The sequence below is a fragment of the Ptychodera flava genome, chromosome 19 (genome assembly GCF_041260155.1).
Source record: "Ptychodera flava strain L36383 chromosome 19, AS_Pfla_20210202, whole genome shotgun sequence".
NCBI classification, from domain to species: domain Eukaryota; kingdom Metazoa; phylum Hemichordata; class Enteropneusta; family Ptychoderidae; genus Ptychodera; species Ptychodera flava.
Window position 1 is genome coordinate 38,633,628 of NC_091946.1, and position 22,104 is coordinate 38,655,731.

General features: G+C 37.6%; 1 protein-coding gene across 1 annotated transcript in view; it reads left to right on the forward strand.

The window, feature by feature from the left end:
* LOC139119491 (proto-oncogene tyrosine-protein kinase receptor Ret-like) overlaps positions 1–22,104 on the forward strand; it is a 48,658-nt gene that overhangs the window by 17,203 nt on the left and 9,351 nt on the right. Inside the window, exons 14-20 of the mRNA XM_070683342.1 lie at positions 254–417; positions 615–777; positions 3,198–3,308; positions 3,789–3,946; positions 4,485–4,607; positions 5,275–5,357; positions 5,611–5,651. Coding sequence (XP_070539443.1) covers positions 254–417; positions 615–777; positions 3,198–3,308; positions 3,789–3,946; positions 4,485–4,607; positions 5,275–5,357; positions 5,611–5,651 — 843 coding nt within the window. The remainder of the gene's footprint in view (positions 1–253; positions 418–614; positions 778–3,197; positions 3,309–3,788; positions 3,947–4,484; positions 4,608–5,274; positions 5,358–5,610; positions 5,652–22,104) is intronic.

Consider the following 22,104-nt stretch of genomic DNA (forward strand, 5'->3'; position numbering starts at 1 on the left):
GCTCGTAACGTAGCGGTCAATACCAAGTCATATATGATGTTGAAGATTTACCCGCCAACCTTAGACATTTTTAGCGTTTTCGAAACATTTAGAGAAAATTCTCCAAAATTTACCGTATTTTACGGGTCTCAGCCAACAAAAATAAAAATAACTCCGATCTCCCTTTCCTAATTTTTTGGAGTCATGTAACATGAAACACATATAGTTTTTTGATTCAGCCTTAGTAAGCACTCTTCTTGTTATTTCTCTACAGGAATGGTAGAATTCAGGAATGGTAGAACCGTGACCTTTGTGCTTATCGTTATAATTACTGTTTCTGTCATTTTGATATCATTGTCTGCATACATGCTAAGATTACGACACAAAGTTACAGGTTTCAAAGCAATCGTTGACACGGAATTTGATGATTTCATTAAGGTAAGTATTTTTTTTCACACGGTCTAAATGTAAACAGTGCGAATATAAAATAAAACTCACAGTATTAATCAATATCTTAACTTTCAGAAAATATATTATACTCTAATGGGGTTAGAAACTCATTTATTGCGGAAAATTTATTGTTTGTTAGGGTCGAATACTTGTCCTGGAAGATTAAATCATTTCTGTTCCCATAGGAACTATTCTTTCATAATCCTGATCTCAAACAATGTGAAATTGCAAGGAATGATATTATAGTAGAGAGAGAAATTGGATATGGTGAATTTGGTAGGATCGAATTGGTAGAGTTTACTGGTTCGAGGAAATCCGTCAAGGCTGCCGCCAAATCGTTGATATCAGGTAAGCTTTTATCAGTTTTCATATGTGGATAATTTAAACCTGAAAAATTTTGCTTGTAAGGGACTGGACATAAATTACAGGGGGGTGGGGGGTGGGCCGGTGTTTTTCGAAAAACCGCTGCGTAAAAAATAGTGACCCTTCAAAAGTTCATGCACAAAAATTAGTGACCCTCCCCCTTATCCGTGCATGAAAATAAGTGACCCTCCCCTGTTACTCAATACCCCCCAAAAAAAACCCGCAATGTGTTAAAGACCCCCTTCTGACTTGCTATACTTTTTAGTCGCCCCTCCGAAAGGAAGGCAAAATGTGGCCGATATAACGCGTTGTCCAAAAAATATCAAATCATATGTGTGTGATAATTCATGTAAATGTACTTTGCTTGAAGTGGCAGGTAAAAAGTGCATGCCTGTACAAAAAATGTAATTTTTAGATTTTATCGATAATGTTGATTCACTATATACATGTAGTCGACTATAAGAAAACTACGAACGTGTATTTTCCAGTATAAAACTAGCTATATCTGTTCATATACAGATGTTTAATAACTGATATAGATATACTTGATTAGCATGGGTTGTTTACAAGTGCACATGTGAACAAGATATTTGATTTTGGAATTTCTCTCAAAATGTTGATCCACCATACATGGGAGTCTATGACAAAACTGTAAAAAAAATTTTCAGAATTAAAAATATGCACTACTTGTGTATATATGACCCTGAATAATTGACATAATTGTGCTTGATTAGAAGAGGGTGGTAACACGTGCATCTGTGTACAATAACTTTGTTTTTGGAATTTCGCATGAAATGTGGATCCATTATACATTGTAGTCTATGAAGAAACTATGAATAATTTTTTTTTAAATACAAAACTTGGCAAATCTGTGTATTTATGTATGCTTGATTATTGATATTTATGTTCTTGATTAGACTAGAGTGGTTACAAGTCCATGTGTGTGCAAGAAATTTGATTTTGGAATTTCACCGAAATGTTGATTCACTATACATGGCAGTCTATGATGAAACTATGAATAATTTTTTTCCAATACAAAAATAGGTAAATCTGTGCATTTATGTACACTTGATTATTGGCATTAATGTTCATGATTAGACTAGAGTAGTTTCAAGTCAATGGGTGTGCAAGAAATTTGATTTTGGAATTTCACTGAAATGTCCATTCACTATACATGGCAGTCTATGATGAAACTATGAATAATTTTTTTCCAATACAAAACTTGGTAAACCTGTGCATTTATGTACACCTAATCATTAGTATTAATATTCATGATTAGACGAGTGGTTTCAAGTCAATGGTTGTGCAAGAAATTTGATTTTGGAATTTCACCAAAATGTTGATTCACTATACATTGTAGGCTATGAGGAAACTACAAATAACTCATATAGGTTATCTGATGCTAAATTGTTATTCAAAATTTGTTCGACCTGAAGCTTCCAGTTGTTATTGATGACACTATGCACTATTCTGAACAGTTTGTTTTCTGTCAATGTCCTCAAAAAATTAAAAAATGTACATACAGCGACATGAACGTTTGACACCGACCTATACCCAATGTATTGTCAATGGGAGAATGATGTCAAATAAGTAATCTCCCAAATTGTTATTGAAAGAGTCATTATAGGGGACAGTTATGCACAATAGTGTTGAATAAGTAGAAATCATGACAACTTAAATCAATGTGGCTGCTTGGATCATCAACACATTGTTTATTATACCTGAAATTTGCGCCCGAAGGGCGCGCCGAAAATGGTAATGGCAGAAAATGAAAGTGCCAGGAGGTATTTTTTCTTTTTTCATTATTCCATAACGTGCACATGCAATTTCAGCTTTGATGCATGAAAAAAGGTGACCCTCCCCCATAGGCTTGCACAAAATTTTATGACCCTTCAAAAATGCTTGCGCGAAAAATGGCGACCCACCCCCAAAAAACACCGGCCCACCCCCCCTGTAATTTGTGTCCAGTCCCTAAATTAAACGCATTGCTTATTTTCTTATTCTGTTGACTGAATTAGTTTTAAGAAATGTACGTTTAGTTTTTCTTATTAAGAGCCAGTTTGCTGGGGTCACATAGCAAATACAAGCTTCGTCAAATGTCATATGATGTTATTGTAAGTAGCTAAACGTAGTCTTGTTTATAAAATAATTTTCCTGTTTAATCACCATGAGCATGCTGTGTTATTAATAACTCCAGATTTATTCTTTCGAGGGTTGGTCTAAGATAAGTATCCAACATTTACAAAACACATGAATTGAGAAAAATTTAACCAATACTGACCAGTGTCCGGTACACTGTCCTGTCCATGCAAAGCGCCCTCAAAGTCTTCTGGCAATCATAACGCGATCTTTCGTTATTTCCTTCCTGCTTTGCAACGATCGTTTTAAATCGGACTCCAATTAAGCCCGATGCACTGCAACTTCCTACCGGGATTTCTGTCACGAGATCACGTGCTTGCATCAACTACAGGGTCACCCAAACATTATCAGCTTGTATGGAATTGTCATTTCAGGCGGTAAGACAACATGCCTTTAGATTTTAAACAGAAAATACTGATTGCGAAATACAAATAGTTCACGAGATACGCATTATTCTGGAAAATGTAGATTCTAAAACGATTATGATGATCAATGCAAGCAACGCATAATATCTATGAAGAGTTCAACGATAAGGAGAAGCTTTTGTTTGAAAATTATGGGCACTATGTCAGATGTTATGTCGTCAAGAAATCGACCGCGTGACGATCATAGCTGCAACAAGAATATTTAAACAATAACTTCATCAATAGCAACATCCTGAACATTGATAACCACTACCATCAGAATATCATCATCATCATAATCATCATCATCATCATCATCACCATCATCATGAAAGATTCAGAAATCGTCGTATGACAATCGCGCCTTTCTGTAGCCATGGTAACATAGTGACCGACTAGGCAAATTCTAAAATTCCGTGATCATTTATTTATTGATTTTCTGATTTTGCCTAGACCCGAAGTATATCATCATAGAATACGCGCTACACGGTGATTTACTGTGCTATGTACAGAATTTGGACACTGAAAATATCACCTTTGAAATTGACAGGAGACTCATTAGTATCGCACGAGATATAACACTAGCAATGCGACACATGGACTTGGAAAAGGTCAGTTCTCTTCTTGTAAATTATTCGTCTTTTCCAGTGTGAGTGAAATATACAGCACGACTTGTAACTTTGTTTTGACACAGATAAGAAACTCGTACCATTATTGTTTAAAGGTGTTCATAACTACGGATTGGACGCAAGGTCGAAAGAAGTTCATATATTTCATCACAGTGATCACAGAGACTCTATGACAATATGTGGATTCTTCCTTCCGAGCTCCATCGTAATTTGATCATATAAAGCTTTAATGAGGTGTTCAATAAATTGCTCCCAATTTAAGTAAGTAAATTGCTTTGGAATTTCTTGACGCGAATCAATAAAAGACAATTAAAAGCAAATATAGGATCGCATTTAAGAGTATTTTACTAAAACATGGCCCTGGAATATTTTACTGTTTATAAGGTAATTGTGTGTCTTGCTTGAAAAGATAAGGAAGTACACAGAGTCACAGCTACAACAAACTCTACGACAGAAATCGAATTATCTGTTCCTATTTTACATTCAAATGAAATGATTATTTCTTTGTTGTGTTTTACAGTTTATTCATCGTGACATTGCATGTAGGAACGTCCTTATTATGCAAGACTACGTCGCCAAAATTGGTGATTTTGGACTGAGCCGTGATATCTATGAAACCAGACAATATTTCAAAGACCCATGGGTAAAAATATAATGTTCATACTTTCATAATTATCAATGAGGGCGCTTCACGAGGTAGGACTTTTGATTTGAATATGTCCCCATGTACAAAGACTATAGAGCAGAAAGGAAATACAAGAAAGGCAATTCCTCTGTAATGATGTCATTTTGCATGAATGATCTCCCACTTACTCCATTTACTTGGAGACAACTATTAAAACATACGCAATGTGTCGCCGATTTCTAACGCACGAACTGGTGCATGACAACAAAACTGTGTGATAAAATGAAAATCGGGGCAAATGTTCGGGACATTCACACCAATATACACACCACTACGTACAAAATGGGCGTGATTTAATTCGATAGTGAAGTTCTCAGCTTCAAGAGGGGCTTGTTTTGTTCTTGACGAACATGCTAGAATCAGCAATTAACGTCCACAAAAAGGGAAAGACTAGCGTAATGAAATGAGAAAGTTCATATTCTGTCCCGGCATATTGGTGCAATGGATCAGATTATTACAATGCACAGTCCTCATGCAGTCAGTGCAAATGTAAGCTTATCTAATAAAACACACCACGGTATTGGTCCATAATAACGAAAAAATGTGCATTGACATTTCTCCTTTATTATATATGGCTATATGCAAAATTTGAAGTGACCGATTTACTTTAACCTAATTGTTCCAGTCTCAATGCCAAGGTCCTCTGCCGCTGAAATGGATGCCGTTAGAATTTCTGACTCGAGGTGTTTTCAAGCAGAAAAGTGACATGTAAGTGAAAACGTGACATTTTTTCGAAGATGAGTGAATTGAAGATGAGAATAATGTTCCATATCATATTGATGACACCTGGACACACACGATTGATCTTTTTATTGGGAAAGCGGTTGATGTTTCCTTTAATTTCTTCAAGTAAGTCATGTTGGATGATGATGATGAAATGTCTGATGCTCCAGCTTATATTTTGATGTCAAAATTGTGGAATTTGGTTTATTACATTGTGATATTTTATTTTCTGTTCAAGTTGGTCCTTTGGCGTTTTATTATGGGAGATAACATCTTTCGGTAGGTCAAGTTCTACTACATTCAATATGTTTAGAAACTTCATAGATTCGAAGTAATGACAGATGAAATTCAAAATATCTCCGCCACAAATTTTAGAAGCAATCTTTCTCGAGAAACCAGTCAGTGTTTTCGATTGCCTCGGGAGAATCAGTACAACGCATTGCAGCAGTTGTCTGAAAATCACTCAGGTTTGGCTAGGCCTGCCACAAAAGACAGTCATGCAGTACATGCCATGTACAGACAGCTACAGGTATTACTTCTTTGTGTGACCTGGTGGATCAAGAAACTTGTGGTAGTACAAAGCTATGTCAGTGTTGTTCGTAAAGATACCCAAAAAATGTCAAGGAGTCATTTAGCATTGTCTTGCATTGTGTATTCTCTGGTGTATTCTTAGAAATTCACGTGTGGTTCGAAATAGTCCGTGGGCTGGAGGGGCCCACCGTGCACCCCCCATAAACCTACTACATGGGTATTTTTTTGTTCTTTGGGATCTGCTGAACTAGAAAAAAGATGTTAACATTGGATATTTTGGGATGCACTACCTGTCTGCACTGGTTTTTGATTTGTATGTACCGCAAAAAATGGCGAAAAATGGGTAGGGGTAGGGGGTACTATATCTTCCCCTAAATTGAGTAAACTAGCATGAAATAGCACAAACCTTACATTTTTGGAAAGCTCAGATACTGCTCTTTCTGAGGAATACCAACTTTAGCAAAATTAATTTGTGTACATAGAATAGGACGACTTTAAAATGAATTTTTTGACAATTTTGAAATTTTTTACCCAAAATACCATGTAACAATTGTGATTTACTTTTTATTAAGCAAAATTTTCACAACTTTTTGTGTTTAAATTATTTATTCCAACATATTAAACAAGAAAAAAAGTGTTAACATCAGATATTTAACTCTACACTACTTCTCTGGAGTCAATTTTGAATTGCGTGTATCTGTATGGGATGTGCAAAAGCTAGGGGTAGGGGTACAACATTCTTTCCTTGATGAAGTAAACTGGCTTGAAATGCCATATACCTTATAGTTTTAGAAAGCTGAGATACTGGTCTTTCAAAAATGCATAAGGTTTTAGTAAAAAAATATGACGTCATAGAATTGGATAACTTTAAATCGATTTTTTCTGGTAATTCAGTATTTTTAACTGGAAGAAAATACGATAACTATTGTTTCCTCCCAATGAAGCAAATCAAACAGATTTGTGGATGTTATTTACTAATTGCAATGTGCTGAAGAAGAAAATAAATGTCAAAATTGGGTATTTACAATGCATTATTGTCTCTACTCACTAAAATTGCAAGTTTTGCTACATTGGTATATCGTGAATGGGCATTTTATTGTTATGCAATGAACTAATGCACAGCCTTGAAAAGAAGACTTTAAAACGCGCACACATAGTCATACTGCCATTTTCTCCTTAAAGTAAATAGATTGTTGATGACTGTCTATTTTTATAATTTACTTTTTAAATATTTTTTTATAAAATAATTTTGATATGACGTATTTGGAAAATTGTCTATGCCTCCTTGTCTTACTTATACAGCAAGCATTACTAACAATCTATTAGGCCGTGGGATAGAGGGGGTGTCTACGTGCACCTCCCCCCCAAACCCCACAGGATAACAAACCTTTATTTTTCAGAAGCCTTGGGATCTCTAGAATAAGAAATAGGATTTGAACAGACAAAATATAGGGACTGAATAGCTGTCACGGTCATGTTTTGAAGGGTACCGCAAAATCACGATTTTTGTGACCCACATGGATTTTTGTCGAACCTGTTTTCATGTACGTCATCTGCTGAGCTTACTTTTTAACATGACCTGACTTATGGGGTATCATTAGTAAGGTGATTTATTCTTCTTGAAAATGGTATATAGTAATATGCAATATCTTCTATAGTTTTCATGAAATAGGGCCATAATTTACCCATACCCCAAAGTTTATGTCGCAAATTACTGTCAAAACTAATCTAAATTCTACCAATTATTTACCTAGACATAATACAAAGGGCAATGCTGTGTATTAACTTTGTTTTATTTGATACAGGTACATGTTAGAAACCTGAAATAAACTTTTGACAGAAAAAATATTGGGATCCTGTAGCTGTAACAGTCATATTTTGAAGGGTCCCGCAAAATCACAGTATTACTGAATCACATTCGTTTTTGTTAAACCTGTCTTCTTGTAAGTCTTCTGCTGAGCTTATTTTGAACATAATGAGGCATATGCGGTATCATTAGAAAGTAAATTTACTTTCTTTTACAATGATATATTGCAATATGCAATATCTTCTATAGTTTTCATGAAATGAGACCAAAACTTACCCCATACCCCAAAGTTTTATGTCGCAAGTTACAGTCAAAACTAATCTCAAATTCTACCAATTATTTTCCTAGACACTTTACAAAAGGGATGCTTTGTATAAAATATATTTGATTTGGTACAGGTGCATGTCAAAAATATGAGTTAGACTTTTAACAGACAAAATATTGGGATTGAATGACTGTTACTTGCATGTTTTGAAGGGTACCGTGAAGTCAGAGTATTACCGACTCGCATATGTTTTTGTTAAATGTGTCGTCTTGTAAGTCATCTGCTGACCTAACTTTTTATCATAGCCTAGCTTTTGGGCTGCCATTAGAAAGACAATTTATTTGGCTTTATAATGACATATTTTAATATACAATATCTTCTGTAGTGTTCATGAAATAGGACCAAACCTTACCCCATACCCCAAAGTTTTATGTCGTAAATTACTGTCAAAACTAGTATTTAATTTCGATAAATTCTATAAAAAAGACAAACTTTGTATGAAACCTATTTTATTTGTTACAGAGACATTTCCAACTATGACAGATACCATTAACAGGATAATTATTGGGATTTAATAGCTGTTAGCATCATGGTTTGAAGGATAGCAGGATATGTTGCTGAAACCCGTGAAATGTTATTAAACAGGTTTCCATGAAATTTATCTGCCAACCTTTATTTTATCCGTAACCCAGATTGTAGGGTATCATTACAAAGATTTTATCACTCTTATTTTTAGCATATCATAAAGTGCATTATCATCTTAAGTTGTAATGAAATAGCAAAAAACTCATCACCCCAACCCTTAGTTTGATTTGCAAACTACATCTGTTCTAAAACTTTGCAGTTTGCGAATTTGGGATGTGGGGTAAGTTTTGGTCCTATTTCATGTAAACTATTGAAGATATTGCCTATTACAATATGTCGGTCGCTTTTAGGCAAAATTTTCTTTCCAATGATAGCCCATAAGATAGGTTAGAGTAAACAGTAAGCTCAGCAGATGACTTACAATAAGACAGGTTTAACAAAAACGTATGCGAGTTGGCAATACCGTAATTTTGTGGTACCCTTCAAAATATTACTGTTACAGCTACAGCATCACAATATTTTTTCTGTTAAAAGTTCGTTTCAAGATTCTAACATGCACCTGTAGCAAATAAACTAAATCTAATACAAATCATTGCCCTTTGTATTATGTCCTGGTAAATAGTTGGCAGAATTTGAGATTAGTTTTGACTGTAATTTGGAACATAAAACTTTGGGGTATGGGGTAAGTTTTGGTCCTATTTCATGAAAACTATAGAAGATATTGCATATTGCAATATAGTATTTTAAAGAAGAGTCTATTAACTTAGTAATGATGCCCAACTTGCCACGTTATGTTAAAAAGTAAGCTCAGTAGGCGACTTACAAGAAGACAGGTCTAACGAAAACGTACGCGAGTTGGCAATACTGTGATTTTGCAGTACCATTCAAAATATGACTGTTACAGATACAGCATCCGGATATTTTTGTCTTAAAAGTTTATTTCAAGTTTCTAACATGTACCTGTATCAAATAAAATAAATTTGATACAAAGCATTGCCTTTTGTATAATGTCTAGGTAAATAATTGGTAGAATTTAAGATTAGTTGTGACAGTAATTTACGACATAAAACTTTGGGGTATGGGGTAAGGTTTGGTCCTATTTCATGAACACTACAGAAGATATTGTATATTAAAATATGTCATTATAAAGCCAAATAAATTGTCTTTCTAATGGCAGCCCAAAAGCTAGGCTATGATAAAAAGTTAGGTCAGCAGATGACTTACAAGACGACACATTTAACAAAAACATATGCGAGTCGGTAATACTCTGACTTCACGGTACCCTTCAAAACATGCAAGTAACAGTCATTCAATCCCAATATTTTGTCTGTTAAAAGTCTAACTCATATTTTTGACATGCACCTGTACCAAATCAAATATATTTTATACAAAGCATCCCTTTTGTAAAGTGTCTAGGAAAATAATTGGTAGAATTTGAGATTAGTTTTGACTGTAACTTGCGACATAAAACTTTGGGGTATGGGGTAAGTTTTGCATTTCATGAAAACTATAGAAGATATTGCATATTGCAATATATCATTGTAAAAGAAAGTAAATTTACTTTCTAATGATACCGCATATGCCTCATTATGTTCAAAATAAGCTCAGCAGAAGACTTACAAGAAGACAGGTTTAACAAAAACGAATGTGATTCAGTAATACTGTGATTTTGCGGGACCCTTCAAAATATGACTGTTACAGCTACAGGATCCCAATATTTTTTCTGTCAAAGGTTTATTTCAGGTTTCTAACATGTACCTGTAGCAAATAACACAAAGTTAATACACAGCATTGCCCTTTGTATTATGTCTAGGTAAATAATTGGTAGAATTTAGATTAGTTTTGACAGTAATTTGCGACATAAACTTTGGGGTATGGGTAAATTATGGCCCTATTTCATGAAAACTATAGAAGATATTGCATATTACTATATACCATTTTCAAGAAGAATAAATCACCTTTCTAATGATACCCCATAAGTCAGGTCATGTTAAACAGTAAGCTCAGCAAATGACGTACATGAAAACAGGTTCGACAAAAATCCATGTGGGTCACAAAAATCGTGATTTTGCGGTACCCTTCAAAACATGACCGTGACAGCTATTCAGTCCCTATATTTTGTCTGTTCAAATCCTATTTCTTATTCTAGAGATCCCAAGGCTTCTGAAAGATAAAGGTTTGTTATCCTGTTGGGTTGGGGGGGGGGGAGGTGCACGTAGACGTCCCCTCTATCCCACGACCTAATAGATTGTTAGTAATGCTTGCTGTATAAGTAAGACAAGAGGCATAGACAATTTTCCAAATACGTCATATCAAAATTATTTTATAAAAAAATATTTAAAAAGTAAATTATAAAAATAGACAGCCATCAACAATCTATTTACTTTAAGGAGAAAATGGCAATATGACTATGTGTGTGCGTTATAAAGTCTTCTTTTTAAGGCTGTGCATTAGTTCATTGCATAACAATAAAATGCCCATTCACGATATACCAATGTAGCAAAACTTGCAATTTTAGTGAGTAGAGACTATAATGCATTGTAAATACCCAATTTTGACATTTATTTTCTTCTTCAGCACATTGCAATTAGTAAATAACATCCACAAATCTGTTTGATTTGCTTCATTGGGAGGAAACAATAGTTATCGTATTTTCTTCCAGTTAAAAATACTGAGTAGTAAGATTTTATTGACCTCCAGGACAAAATAAGAATTTTACACCCCATTTTATTCATTTATCTACATGAAGCGAAGGAAAATTTAACCATCCATGTAACTAAAGTATGACCCTGACCTATATACGAACTCACTCACGCGCAGCAGTGCATTGTCCTGTACTAAGCGGGGAAATTCCCTGCTGAGTCATTCCAAATGGAACTTGCGCAATACAGTAGCTATGACTCACCCCCACTGGGCAAAACAGAACGACATTCTATTCTCTCTCTCATTTGTTAGATAGATTCTGACTGAGCCGTACAGGAGCTCTTACAAAGACCCGTATCGGAACAGTTCCGAAGGTGCGGGTCTCGTTTCTGGATGTGAATTTTATCTGCTGGCTGGTCCATTTTCACTATGTTGGAGTCGTCGGAACGAGATTTTCCCCTACCGGAACCATAGGGATGTTGCGCAATACCCCTATCGGGACGTTTCCAGTAGGGACTTTACAGGAATTTCGCAATACCGCTTTTGCAATACCGGGCTTCGAATGTTGCTTAGCAACTTGTGATGTCATGTTCAATGTCTGTCATTCTACAGTTTTCAGAAAAATTTTCTACAGAATTTTTTCTGAACCTAACTTTCATATCCATTCAATCCATAATATCGTAGATATCGCTCCAGCGGCGGACTAAATCCTTCTTGTTTTTGAATTTCTAGCGCCTGATGAAATATGTCCTGAATAAGTTCTGACCCCGGAGCCTCCTCGTTCCGAAGGGTTGCGCCTTTTTCTTGTATTTGTGTAAGCAGCTGTTTATATTGAACATAATAATGTTTATATTTCTCTCGTCTCTTTGCTACACCAGTTTTCCTTGTATCACATCAATAACAACACCTGGTATAGGAGTTAAGGCTAACAGTACCGGAACTGTTGGAATTGCTGCTATGACAGCAGAGCTTACAAGAATTCCCTTAGTAATATTGAGAGCCATATCAATTCGACCCATTAATTTATAACTTCGTCGATATGCAGCACTTGTTCTTTCTATGTAATCAGCCAATTGTTCAACGCTTTCAACAACTGAGATGTGCATTTTTACTGTATATGTAAGGCATGATAAAAAATAATTGTAGTAATATAGAAATACAATATGGCAGAAGGAGGAGAAGAAAATATACCATTCCAGGATTTCGATGATGCAAATTTAAATGATAATGATGACGCTACTGCTGAAACATTCTTCATAGAAGATGATAATGCCCTTGCAGAAGCTGATCCTTTCCTTGCTAGCCCACAGGTTGGTCTTTTGACTGAACTTAAAGCAGATGAAAAATTAAGAATGGTTAATAAATTCTTAGATGAGAATAAAATTACTGATCCGGATGCACTAAATGTATTGGCTATGGAATCTGAGGTTAGGGATGGAAAGCTGTATTATAAAAACCTCAAGCTGTCTAAAGATAGAGGAGGTGGATTTTAAGCTGTCCACATTAATGAGTTTAAAAGGAGGACATGAATTATTAGAGAAGTATTAGCAGAGCCCGAATATGTGAAACGTACATTGCATTCTGAAGATGTGAAAAACGATAAAATACCGGCTGAGAAGATGTCACCAAAAGACATGGGTATATACAAAGATAAACTGACAGAGTTACGAAAAGATGCTTCTGGTAATGCACACAAAATACGAGCTTTTGAAAATAAAATCGACCAATGGAACAATCTAAACCCTGAATATAGAGCTTTTGTTGATGAATTAAAGATGGCAAATATGCGTCTTGATGAGCTTTACAGTGAAAGAGAAAATCTGTTAGAGCAGACAGAACTTACACCCGAACTCAGAACAAGACTAGCTAAAATTGATGATCGAATTGAAGTACAACATGATATGATCAGTGGGGCACATGAAAGACTGGCGTCGACTAGGTCTCTTCGTGATGTAATTTCCGATCCAGAATTGTCACTCAGGCTGAAGCTGACAGAGTTTATTTAAACGAAATGGTATTACAATCGCTGCAATACTGACTGCCCTTGGAATGACAATATCAACAATTGCCCTGGCTGTGACTAGAGGAGGAGGGGGAGGAGGAGGAGGGGGAGCAAACACAGGAGGTTCAGGTCCGCCCAAAGTATATACAAAAGCGAAAGAAATTGTAAGCAATTTGGCGAATGGTTAAAAACATTGGCCGCAAAAAGTGCTGCTGCAATACCAGGTTTAATCGGTTCCCTCGTCAGTTTTCTATTAAAAACAGCAGGATCGGTTGTCGGATTTGTTGGAGAACAGCTATGGATATTTTTAAATGATTAACATTAGTCATTATAAATAAAATTATGTATTAATATATGACACCCCTACGGAATCGGCATGTTTGGTGAAAAGAATATTGCAAAGTTTCTTTCTAAAAATAAAGACCTGTTTGGTTTCTCTGTCGAATTGGAATGGTGCAAACTCCGACGAGTAAATCGACATATCCTTCGAGCAAATCCAGGTGTCCGACTCAAAGATGATAATCTTTATCATAACATATTAGCTTTCGTGAAGGAATGTCAAAAGACTAACTTCTTTAAGCGACTAGAATTCATAGCTGTATTCCAGGATACTGAGGATGACCAAGAGGCTCATCATCTCCAAGAATATTGGGTCCTTCGATTGATTCGCGACACAGGCAATCGATTTATCTTCAGCAACGAATATTTCAGGCAGACGGAAATATTTACGTAAAGATGTGATTTTTCTTCTAAGTTATTATATACACGAAGTGAAATGTAAGATGTGATTTATTTTCTTTTTTTTCTTCTACTATATACATTACACGAAAATGGGGTACGATAGAACATTATCACCGACTTTCACCAACCGAATACCGAATGGAACGAAGTCAGAAAGAACTCATCACGTGATTGCTCATAATCCAAGTGAGGCAGATCCAGGCCAGACACTTATCATACGATGTCCGAAGTTAGAAAGCGGAGTACTCTTAGTTCCAGATACTTTCGACCTGGTTTTGATCTCGAAGTAACGGGAGGTGGAACTACCCGTGTAGTACAAAATGTTGCAAAAAAATTTGGTGGAGTGTATGAAACTCACATTTGAGGGTCAGACACTTTTCGATTTGAATAATATAACCTTATTGAATGTTATCGCGATCTCTTCAAACATAAAAAGGAGAGAACGAACATGACACTGTATGGAATTCAGAACGAAAATCTAAGAAAATTAAGAAGCGGTGCGACCGATGCAGATGCCGCCGTCGTGGGCGATAAGTTACTTTTCGACACATATAAAACAAAATATGCTATTCGTCTCACTCACCCCCTCGTGACAGGTCATGGAGTTGCATATCCAAAAGCGTTAGGGAGTCATATTGAATGGGAAATTACGTTGGCACCCGCCCCCCAATTACTTGTCAGTAATCAGTTTATTACAACCAATTATAAATTAAAAAACATTCAAATGGAATACGAGACAATTTCTGACCTCAATCTCGCGAGTCAACTGCTGGTTATTACAACGGTGGAAAAAGTTACCTTTACGAGCATATACATTATTTTAGAACAATCCCATTCAAAGAATCGGACACGGTTATCAATGAAAATAAATGTACCACGACGTAGCATTAGAGGTATCGCTATACTCTTCACTAAAAATCAGAATCAGGCAGAACTGAACAGTGAACTTTTCATTAACCCCTCCATTGAATCTGTGTCTGTATCAATGAAGGCATTGCAAATAAAGTATACGCTCAGAAGATGATACCAAGACAATTTTGGCGAGAGGTGCGACGGTATTTGCTGAAGATAAAGATTGGTGTGAAATTGATATAGATGAGGCCGATTATTTGAAGAATAAATTCTGTCTGTTTATCGATCTGCGTAGTTTTAAAGATATTGAGTTTCATGGAAATGGTTTAAAAGTAATGAACACAAAGGACGGAATTCAACTTGAGATCCTGAAGAAAGATACCGCGTGGGTTGGCGATGACGCTCACAATGATAATATATTTGCCCACATTTATGTTATCAGTGATGCCCAGGTCACTGTTGAAAATAGTAGATTAATGTCTTTGCAATATTAACCATGACCCGTCGTCCGTCCTATCGGCCATGTTTCTGCCAACCATTCGCCTGTGTCTGGATTGTATAACTGCACACGTTTGATATCATTTGGCGCCATCATGATTTTACTGCGCTTTTCACTACGGATTTCTCCAGCCTTTTTCCGTACAAACTGTACAAATTGTGCCGGCTCGGGCTCCTTCCCAGTTTCAAACAGATCTTTATAATCTTCAAAGTTCAAATGTTTTCTAACACAAACATCTTTCACCCCTTTATTTTTTTTCGTCTCCGAAGTTGGAGTTCGAAAAGCATACACTTTCGAGCGTATGCCGACAAAATCAAGAATAGGTTCACCATTCAACTCATCTTTAAATTTACCTATCACTTTTTTATTAATCTTCGGAAAGTTGGTGGCTATCATGGGTCCACTCATCCCACTAGTATCATATATAGACTTCTCACCATTCTTTTCAACATCTTCACGGACTATATCATTGAAAGTTACGTCCGGGTCCGGGATCGGTACACTGTAAACAAAACTGTCAGTATCCATGTAGGCTAATCGTATTCCAGGGAACTGGGTCCGAAAGTAATTGTAATGCGTCTCATACATTAGCAGCTTAGAAAGTTCTAGTACTGCGGCGCCGATGAAAACTGGTTTTACATATCTATGCTCATCCGTTTTCAGTTCCAGTAGGGCACTGTCGCAGGAATCGCCATCCTCTTCGGAAGTTATGAAAGTTATATGTTTCATCTTTGGATTATACTTCTGAATCTTTTTACGGCCGGAACCGCGGTCCGAAACAAATTTAAAGTCTCTGTACTTTCGAACATCCTCTATTGTCTTACCGAACATTGCATTATTCATCAGCTTATAGAAATTCTTTTCAAAATCTGTCTTTCCCTTTGCCCTCATTTTAGTGTTAAAGTCTATATATTTCGCGAGACATGGAGCTTCATCGAAAGCAAGCACCCGATAAATCTTTTTCAATCTCATTCCCATCCGAAGATAGAATTCCAGCAACTTGTAGTGTAAGACGTATCTCTCTCTATCCATCACACTTGTAATCAGTCGACCGCCCTGCCTCGGAAATTCATAGTGATGCGGCGCTAATGGCAAATCGCTGTGTTCTTCATGTAATTCGGCTGGGTATTCTAAGTCTACTTCTAGAAAACTTGGTGGAAAGGTGGCGTCGGGTCCCCAATCAAATCCTGCTCCGTCATTCTGAGCAGACCATTCTAACAATTCTTCCTTCGTCATCCAATGAAGTCCGCCCGTGGGCATATCCTGACTCATTGCCCATCCGTAAAGATTATTAGCATCGAGATATTTTATTTCGGTTAACGGTTTCTCCGGATCCCAGTTCCCGCCAGCTCCGTCAACGTAAGCTGGATGATTTGTCTGTAAATAATGAATATTACACTGGCTGATACCGCCTCGAATTCCCCTTTGAATGAAATTCATCTGCTCAGCATCTTGAATGAGCTCAAATTTATTACCCGTATAAAGTAACATAGCATCCCATGTCAAGCCGGGCGCCGACATGTAATGGGCTGGATCTAACTTATATGCTTTTAAACATGTGTCGCGGAATTTTCGAATATATTTGCAAGAAGGAGAACGTCCGTCTCACAATAGAATTCCATATAATCTTTAATCGTCTTACATCCCACTTCATCCCACACCTTCAATGCATGCTCATAATCAGATTCTGAAATCCCCTCTTCCGTCAATTCGCTATAAAATTTGCCCCTCGGTGGTAGCTCCTCTTCTTCCAATCGCTCTGGAGAATCTAAATATTCATACGGAAAGAAACCTTTCGCTCTTTGAATGTCCGGGTACGTAAGTGGTACTGCCGTCCATCCGTGGTCCGGCACAGTTTTTGCCAACTTAGCGAGCGACCCAGACATCAACTGAGCACTGTCCATAAACTTTATAGAAAAGTGGCGTCTCTTTATCTCCATCTCCCCATCGACAACAATTGAGGCGTGAAAAATAAATGTTTTCGAGAGACCCATAATTCCACCATTGCCCGTCTTAGCTATGATTTTAGGCTCTGGTCCCCCTCCGGCGTCGATTTCATGTAATTCTTTCAAAATAAAAGAACCATCGTATCCCTTGAGGTTGTGAAAGTAGATAGGAATGGTTCTCGACGGACGGCACTTTTCACAATAAAAAGTCGTTCCGTCTTGGTATCCTGCCGGCTCTCCACATGCAATACAGACTGGATTGCCGTAATTAGAAGGATCCCCCATCGTTTTTATTTTCCAATAATACGATTTCGAATAATCCTCAGCCCGTTCTTTCATATCCTTTAGAAATTCTGTAACACAGGAGAGCCCGGTGAATGTTCTTTTACCATAAACAGTGGGTGGTCGCCCTTCGCCCCACCGTTCCACCATAACATACGAAAGACAAATTGGAATGTGTCGGCCAGTGCCCCGCTCAATAATTGCTTCAGTATCTGCGTAGACGACGTAGGGGGACACCACCTTCTTCCGATGTCCTTCAAATTGACATACTTCCTTAGGAAAAACTGGCTGGGCAGTGTCTGTTCCACAATAATTCTCATGTTCTTCCAACTCTCCTGTTGACGCAAATCCTTTTCCACAAACCAGGCAAATACACTTCCGTCTGTGCACATTCTTACGATTTTTATTAGAATTACGAAGGCGATTTTCCGCAGTAATTGGTACGAAGTGGTCCCCGCCGTCTTCACCGACTATTAGTAAAATTTTCGCTGTCTGGACGGTTCCGGGACGGGTTCTGTTAGGAGCTACGCTACTATAAAACACAGTTATACCGGACGGATCGGGATCGGACTCGTAGATCTGAAATACTTTGAGTCTGATGCCTGGATTTTGCTGCTCGAAGCGCCTGAACACAGTCAGATCGGCGGGTGTAGGAAAGGGAATACCTTCCCAACAGTAATCGGCTATAAATGGAGAGTACGTATTCCAATTTTTTCTGGTATTACCAGCCTTCTTTTTACGAAACTCGGGGTCGGCTAACTTTAAACTTGCTACGACGGCATACTGGAAGCAGTCCTCGGCGCCTCTGAGTAGGACCAGATCGCTCACACATTCTTATTTTTCAACCATTCCGGCAGTTGGGGGCCGGGGCCAGCCCCGAGTAGTAATTCTACCAGTCTTACTTTAAAATTAAGTATCTCCTCGAGAACTAGACCAGAGCCCTCAACAGCTTCAGCTTTATCAAGCCATTCTTTGTAGTCTTTTACTAATTGTTCTTTCACTGCCGCCCCTCCCTTATCTTTTGTGTATATACCCTCCTTATAGTTAACATAGTGTGTACGATTTTGCACACTTTGATCTTTTGGATTTGAAAATTTGACTTCCATTTCTGTAAAAACACGGTACATCTTTCTTTCTTTGGCCATACCTTCAATATCAATCTGCGCGATATCCTCGACTCGCTTGACTTCGGAGGAAAAATCTTTTTCTATAACTACACCTTTGAATGTCCTCCGTAAGCGACGTTTTTTTATGCTGTAATGCACAGTAAGTCTCCTTGGAATAAACTGCGGCGGCACCTTCTCCCATTTCTTCACCAATTCTTCTCTAAGATCATTGAAATCTATCCATGGTTTTTTTCCGAAGGGATTTTCTAGAGTAAAACCTTTACCTGAAGAATCTGTTAAATCTGTGTGAGTCATGGTATACAGATAATTCTGAGTGTCTAGCCCTCTATTTAAATCGAGGTCAAGTATATCGGCCAATTGGTTTATCTTATATTCATTCACGATTGGATCCATTGTACTGTCCTATATATATCATAAAAAATTTTCTTAAAAGAAATATCTATTCTAATTCATCAAAATCCACTATAATATTTTTGGCAGCATTTATTTGTTTATATATCTCGCCTAATCTTTCTAAGTCGACTAGTTCTTCCGCATCTTGAATTTCTGGTTTATTAGGTGCAGCACAAAATATTAATCTCTCAACAGTGAAAGAAAGAGCACGCTTACTTAATCGCGGTTTAAATGCTAAGAATTCTATCTTACTACCTTTCCTGATATTACGAGGTACAATAGCAGGATTTTCTCGGACTGGCAATGGGCTCACTGCTTTAAAAGCACAGTCAATTTCTTGAACCATATCAATACATGTAGCGAAATTGGAAGTGTTTCTCCCTCTTTTAAACTGAAATTTAAAATACGCAACTGGCTGCGCCCCGCTCCCTCGTTTCTGATACACTTTAGATGGATTGTAAAATCTGCAGGTCGTTCCGATAGGATTCCCTTCGGTGACGGTTCCGATAGTATTCTTGGAGTTAGCAGCCAGGCTTGCAGCATAACTTTTAGCAGTAGATGCATCGAAACTTTCACCTAGGGTACGGAATATTATTAAATCAGTAAACTTTTGAAGACTCGGTTGCCAACGGACACACACCCCATCACATGTAGCTGGATCTCCTCCCGAACCATATTTAGGTCCGATGTTGAAAACTACTTCTAGCTCACTGTCTACGTATATGAAAGGATCTACATATTCACCAAATACTAATTTGCCTCCATCATCAATTTTGATGTTTTCTCCGGTTTCAAGTATTTTTATTGCATCTGAAATAGAAAGGATTGTCATTGTATTATCGTATATATCTTAATAAAAATAATTTAAAAAATTTTTTCTAATGATATAGTATCCCCAAAATGTCATACATATTCATAAATGGACCAACTGGAAGTGGTAAGAGTTACGATGCAGTAAATTTGGATCCGTATCACGTACCAGAATTTGACACTAGTTTTTCCAGCAACATTGCCGACTTTTATAATGGGCGCCACGTTTCGATTGCCGATTTTCAGAACCAGTTTATAGAACATACGCTTAGTTTACAATGTCAGGCTGGGAGGAGGAGGGAGGAGGGGGGCCTCCCTTCAGAACAATACATTATTTGTGACTCTTCCATAATTCAACATCTGACTTTTTCTCGAATCCGGGGCGTTTCCACGGAGTCGGAAGAAAAAAAGATTGTTTCTAGAGCATTTGACCATTTACCCAGTTTCATTATCATATTCAAAGATATGCCTTGGGATTATTGCAGGCGGAATGTGTTGACTCGAGCCAGGTCGTACGAAATAGCCGCCTTAGAAGAACTAGAAGAGATTCACAACAAGTTCAAACAGACTTTCTTAGAAATTTGCCACGACTACAGACTTCCATGTTTGGTAATTCGGAACGCTCTTACCCCCCTCGTTCTCAAGAATATACTTAATCCAACAATTGATACCGAGACAGTCGGACCAGTAGAATATCCACGAGCTTTTGACTTGGAATTGCATGGAGCGGCGGCAGCCAGGGATTTTTAATAGACGGTTTCAAGGAGGAAAAACTTGAAAAAGCGTACTTCCCACCTAATCAAGAACAACTAGAACAACCTCGAGTCTCACTAAAGAACCTACACAAACTTCTTAACGCTTGTGAATCTGTGTGTGCTTATAATGCTTCGTTTGACCTACGAGCACTTGACATTATGAAACCCTACGGTTCTGTAACACCGGACTTTGAAGTTACTTGTCTATGGCTCATGTCAGTTGTGTACATTATACTTCAACCAGAACTTATCGATAAAGCTGAAAAAGGGGGACTCGAGAGAACGGACTGTGGTAACATGAGAAGTCGTTTTGAAGATCTTGCAAACTTAATATGTTCAGGAACCGAGGGGCCCCCACCTCATCCACATACTGCCGAAAAAGATGCAGTAAGTGAACATTACTTACGACAGTACATGATAAATACTTGGCCAGGTGGGGGGTGGAAGTGGGGTGGTAAACTGACACTTTCGGCTTTCAAGAAATTAAGACTTTTTCCATGGTACTTATTGAATAACTTTCGTAAATACTTACGTTAGTACTTACGTAGTACTTGACAAGTACCATGGACAGGAACTTACGAAGTACTTACGTAGTACCAGCACAGGAACTTACGAAGTTCTAATAACATTTTCCTCCGGCTCCCAACTATTGAAACTTTCTGGATAACCTTTCCATTTTATCAGATAATATTTCTTTCCTCTAATTTTTTTCGTCTTCAAAATTCGTTCTACTCTGTACAGCTCGTCCGAAAGGGCGCTCTGAAGTTCATCAGAATAGAAAGTGCCGAGTATTTCCTCTCCATTCAGATCTTTTATTTTGTAAACTGGTGGCGTTCCCAAGCCAGCTGCGTACACAACTTTTGAAACTACGAAAATCTCCTCTGTCCAATTTGGTAAATATCCTTTCTTGAAAGTTGTCTTGTATTTTGTAATTCGGACCCGTTCTCCCGGCTTGAATTCAGGGTCAACTCCCCCGGCTGCCAACTCAGGACCGAATAGTGTATAAAATGCCTGCCAATCGTTCTCCTCTGTTACGTCCCTGGGTTTCATTTTGATACTTCCGTGAACGGTGTTATTGTAATTCTCGAGAAGTTCTGGTAAAATAGAAAGCCATTCACGTGTCTGTCTGTATGTAAAGTATTTCCACATCATCGTCTTAAGCGTCCGATTAAAACGTTCAACGACGCTAGCTTTTTTGTCACTGTAGGTGTGAAACCAGTGAATTCCCGCCTCCTGGAGCCACCCCTGCATTTTTCGATTAGTAAATTCCCGCCCCTCATCTGTCTGAAGTTTGTCGGGCCTTCTCCCAGATTTCTTAATCACGTCTTGTAGTGCCTTCAGAGTATCATCTGCCGTTTTTGACTGTATCGGCCTGGCCCATGCATATTTGCTTAGCACATCGATTACTGTTAGCATGTATCGAATGTTACGATTCTCTTTTGCGAATGATGAAGGGAATTCCACGAGATCCGCTTCCCACTGTGAGTCTATCGA